Raw genomic sequence first — 5,053 nt, forward strand, 5'->3', positions numbered from 1 at the left:
TTCTCTATTGGGTTTAGGTCTGGAGACTGGCTAGGCCACGCCAGAACCTTGATATGCTTCTTACAGAGCCACTCCTTGGTTATCCTGGCTGTGTGCTTCGGGTCATTGTCATGTTAGAAGACCCGGCCTCGACCCATCTTCAATGCTCTAACTGAGGGAAGGAGGTTGTTCCCCAAAATCTCACAATACATGGCCCCGGTGCAGTCGCCCTGTCCCATGTGCAGAAAAACACCCCCAAAGCATGATGCTACCACCCCCATGCTTCACAGTAGGGATGGTGTTCTTGGGATGGTACTCATCATTCTTCTTCCTCCAAACACGGTTAGTGGAATTATGACCAAAAAGTTCTATTTTGGTCTCATCTGACCACATGACTTTCTCCCATGACTCCTCTGGATCATCCAAATGGTCACTGGCAAACTGAAGACGGGCCTTGACATGTGCTGGTTTAAGCAGGGGAACCTTCCGCGCCATGCGTGATTTCAAACCATGACGTCTTAGTGTATTACCAACAGTAACCTTGGAAACGGTGGTGCCAGCTCTTTTCAGGTCATTGACCAGCTCCTCCCGTGTAGTTCTGGGCTGATTTCTCACCTTTCTTAGGATCATTGAGACCCCACGAGGTGAGATCTTGCATGGAGCCCCGGTCCGAGGGAGATTGACAGTCACGTTTAGCTTCTTCCATTTTCTAATGATTGCTCCAACAGTGGACCTTTTTTCACCAAGCTGCTTGGCAATTTCCCCGTAGCCCTTTCCAGCCTTGTGGAGGTGTACAATTTTTGTCTCTAGTGTCTTTGGACAGCTCTTTGGTCTTGGCCATGTTAGTAGTTGGATTCTTACTGATTGTATGGGGTGGACAGGTGTCTTTATGCAGCTAACGACCTCAAACAGGTGCATCTAATTTAGGATAATAAATGGAGTGGAGGTGGACATTTTGAAGGCAGACTAACAGGTCTTTGAGAGTCAGAATTCTAGCTGATACAGGTGTTCAAATACTTATTTGCAGCTGTATCATACAAATAAATAGTTAAAAAATCATACATTGTGATATTTTTTTTAGATTATGTCTCTCACAGTGGACATGCACCTACGATGACAATTTCAGACCCCTCCATGATTTCTAAGTGGGAGAACTTGCAAAATAGCAGGGTGTTCAAATACTTATTTTCCTCACTGTACATTTCTCCTCCCGTTTCCTCCTCTTTCTCTCTCTCCCTCTTTCTCTGCCTACATGAAGCTGACTGTGGAAATATTGTCATCATTCATACTGATGAACTGCTGATTTCATTGCTGTCCATTCTGCAGCAACACACAGAAGCCAAAAGCTTGTCTATGGCCCCTTTCCTCATGAAGACATACAGGACTAAGTCTGCAAGAGGACTCAACCTAAGAAAGACGAGAGACAGGATGGTGAGGGCCTTATTAAAGCTGGCTCCAAGGAGCATAATGATGTCGGGCAGGAACAGCAGCGTGTAAATAAGCAGCACCAGAACCAGAATTCCCACAATTCGTCGTTTTTCATCAGAGGGGACCGAGATGGCAGCAGACAGGGCTCTGAGGGTCCCAACCAGGAAGAAGATTAACAGTGGGAAGGGAAGGAGGAGGAGGACAGCTAAGATTTTGTTTGTGACCACATAACTGACATAGACGGCATAGACAAGAGAAAGGACCCAGACCAGGACACAGACCGCCACAGAGGTCTTGATGGTTCGTCTGAAGCGGTACCACAGCGGGTGGGCGATGACCAAATACCTGTAATACAAGATGGACACAAAGTCTTTGAGGAGCTTCAGAGTTATAACCTAATATAATGTTCAGACACAGAAGGAGCTCCACACATACTGGATAGACAGATACCTTCCCAGGGCGATGCAGACCATGAAGCCAACACTAGCAAACAGACTAAAGTAGTAAATATGAATGGCCTTGTTCGGAACATGTTGTGCCACCTCAACGATCATGGAGATAAGCTGAAGGAGGTCAGAAATGAGAAGGTTGATGACGTAGATTGGAGCAACATGATCACTTCTCACCTGCAGGTAAAAGTAAACAAGCAGTTTTAAACATGTTGTGAAGTCCACCTCCTCCCATATCTGTCATCTGGCTCTGCAGCTGCAGTCAGAGCCATTTCTGACTTTTCCATCAAACTCTCCTTTGTGTTATCAGATGTGACACACTGGCCAATCACTGCAGTAACAAGACTAAGAGCCAGATTTCCTGCAGCTTCTGCAGCAGTTTTTCAGCCACAGATATGAAGCATTCTGGCTCAAACCTAGAGAGGTGAACCTCTCTCCTCATTATGTGCGACTGAAGTCGGACTCAAGTCCGAGTCTCTAAATCGAGTCGCCATCTCTGCTATAAACAAAAATTAAACAATTGACTATTATGAACACAATATTTAATTGGTGTGCTACAAACCATGCCGTAATGTCTTTCTCCAAGGATTATTATTAAGTAATTGTTATCCTGAAGTTCTTTGAAATCTGGGATTAATAGATTGACTTTCTCAAAATATTGCTCTACTATGCTTCTATGTTTATCACATTTCAGGAGAAAATGTCTCCACCTCACCTGTAGAACAGTGCTCACAGACTCTATATTCTTTAGGTAACCAGGACTTTTTATGTTTTCCTGTTTCAGTTGCAGGGTCACTGAATCTGGGCTCTGCTGATATCTCTGACAGTAGAGAGAGATTCAGCCATTTCATAATCTGTTTAGGACCAGATAACAATCTAGTTTGTGTGTTTGGTTTTTTTTTTGTCTCTTCATCCAAATGTTCCAAATAAGTATTTTTGCTTTAGTGATCAATGTGTTTGTAAAGCAGTCCTGGTTTGAGAGAGGTGGGTGGGGGTGTGTGTGTGGGTGTGTGTGTGTGTGTGTGTGTGATGTTGCAGGTTGTCTGTGTTAATAATTGCAGACAGACACAATACACACATTATAAAATAAGCCTCAGTCATATTGTACATACCATAGAATAAAGAGCATAGATGGCCAGAAGGATCAAAGGAAGGCCAATAGCAATGATTATGCAGGTCACCACATGTATGATTTTGATATGCTTATCGTCGATGGACGTGATGTTGCTGTAATCATAGCTTTGGTCCTGTGAGGTGCTGTTAATGTAGAAATCTTTCATTGTTCAGAGTGAAACCTGTTGAGAGATCAGGTTATTTAAAGTGAGAAGGTTTTTTAACATCAAACATTGTTCAGTGACATCACTAAAGCTGTGAGGTGCAAGTTCATGTAAATACAGTGTACCAACAGTAGACCCACAATCAGATCAAATTAACTGCTGTCTTTTCTGTTCTATGCATGCATATTAAATTTTCACGATTGTTTGCCGTTCTTATCTCTACATATAAGAAAAAGGTAATGTCACAAAATTTACCTATGAAGGCTGTCCAGTGAGTTCTTTACACCAATGTCTGATGTGTTGTCCTCTGCATTCAAACAGTCTAAATATGAAGTAATAACATGAAGTAGGTTCCTGTAAATCTACACCTCCTCTTCTAAGGAAGTGAGAAATTATAGCCAGAAGTTTTGAAATAATGTTACACTTTTTTTTTTTTTTTTTTTTTTAACCATGTAGAAGCAGATGCATTTACCTCAGCTGAAAGAGAAGAGGTCCCCTTGCAGTCCTGTAGATGAACCGTTGGCCTGCCTGTGTTCTCAGGGGTGGAGCAGCCCTTTAAAAAGTGTGTGGGCTTCTACGGATGTAGCATCTCAATACCCCACCTTTGGCCCCTGTTCAGGTTTCCACAACATCTCAAAATGAATGCCATGGATTTCTACATTTTCTTCACCACAATATGCAGCTTCATATTAAAGTCACACAAGTGGAACACTGGGATCTTTTATTTTGAAGCTTTCGTTGAAAAGGTAAAATTATTGACCGACTTTGGACTCGAGTTTGTTTGACTGCACTATAAACTGACACACCAGTTATTCCAAAACCTGTGTAATAATTCTGACATTGTTGCACTCAGGTGCTATATAAATAAATATAGTGGAATAATTTTACATTCGCGCACAGTTGGCCATTTTTAAATACTTTAAGTTGTGAGATTGATGGTGATTTGACACTAACCAGTTTGATCATTCCAACATTAAGGAGATGATGATTTAGACTTGAACCTAACTAGCTGTTATTTTTACCCATATTTTAGTGCATGTTTCCAAACTTTGAACACTGTCAACAAGTTTGATGAATCATCCCTGTAATGCTGAGTAAAAGCAGAAGAGCAATAGGTAATTTATATATATATATGGTATAATGAAGTAAAATTCAATTGCGTAACTGTGCTAGTGTGCGTGTTCTCAAGAGAGTGAGGCAGACGGAGAGAATAATGCAATAGTCATTACTGATGGATGATCATGGACTGGGAGGTTTTGGTACCTATTAATCAACTTCATTGGGTGTTAAAATCCTCCCACTATGTCTTCAGGTCAACAGTTGGCTAACAGTGATGCAGCTGATCTACAGTAGCTGAGCTCTTAAGGTGTAGTCCATCTCGATCTCAATCTAATTTAAAATCATTCTTCTTACCTACAAAGCTCTTAATGGTCAGGCACCATCGTATCTTAAAGAGCTCATAGTACCTTACTACCCCACCAGAGCACTGCGCCCCCAGAATGCAGGGTTACTTGTGGTTCCTAGAGTCTCCAAAAGTAGACTAGGAGCCAGAGCGTTCAGCTATCAAGCTCCTCTCCTGTGGAACCAGGTTCCAGTTTGGGTTCAGGAGGCAGACACCATCTCCACATTTAAGAGTAGGCTTAAGACTTTCCTCTTTGATAAAGCTTATAGTTAGGGCTGGCTCAGGTGAGTCCTGAACCATCCCTTAGTTATGCTGCTATAGGCCTAGACTGCCGGGGGATTTCCCATGATGCACTGAGCTCCTCTCTCCTCTACTTCCTCTCCCTCTGTATGCAACCTCATCCCATTATTGCATGTTACTAACACAACTTCTCCCCTTTCTGGTAGTCTTGTGCTTTCTCGTCCCTCTCCTCTCTCCTCCTATCACTTCCTGCAGGTGTTTCTGGCTCTGGAGCTGTG

General features: G+C 42.6%; 1 protein-coding gene across 1 annotated transcript; it reads right to left on the minus strand.

Annotated features, from left to right (window-relative positions):
* Positions 1 to 1,262: 1,262 nt before the first annotated feature.
* Positions 1,263 to 3,136, minus strand: LOC123980673 (G-protein coupled receptor 4-like). Its single transcript, XM_046065194.1, has 3 exons — positions 2,969 to 3,136; positions 1,858 to 2,033; positions 1,263 to 1,752 (listed from the first exon to the last, which is right to left on the minus strand). Exons 1-3 carry the CDS (start codon positions 3,134 to 3,136, stop codon positions 1,263 to 1,265), a joined length of 834 nt encoding a protein of 277 aa, XP_045921150.1.
* Positions 3,137 to 5,053: the final 1,917 nt, after the last annotated feature.

The sequence above is a fragment of the Micropterus dolomieu genome, linkage group LG12 (genome assembly GCF_021292245.1).
Source record: "Micropterus dolomieu isolate WLL.071019.BEF.003 ecotype Adirondacks linkage group LG12, ASM2129224v1, whole genome shotgun sequence".
NCBI classification, from domain to species: domain Eukaryota; kingdom Metazoa; phylum Chordata; class Actinopteri; order Centrarchiformes; family Centrarchidae; genus Micropterus; species Micropterus dolomieu.

What these genes read in the sequence shown, in the direction of transcription:
- LOC123980673 (XM_046065194.1), bottom strand. Translation starts at nt 3,136, where the DNA reads ATGAAAGATTTCTACATTAACAGCACCTCACAGGACCAAAGCTATGAT. An exon ending in TCTATGCTCTTTATTCTATG is followed by an intron (nt 2,034 to 2,968) that starts GTATGTACAATA and finishes TTTTACCTGCAG; the next exon opens with GTGAGAAGTGATCATGTTGC. An exon ending in GTCTGCATCGCCCTGGGAAG is followed by an intron (nt 1,753 to 1,857) that starts GTATCTGTCTAT and finishes CTTGTATTACAG; the next exon opens with GTATTTGGTCATCGCCCACC.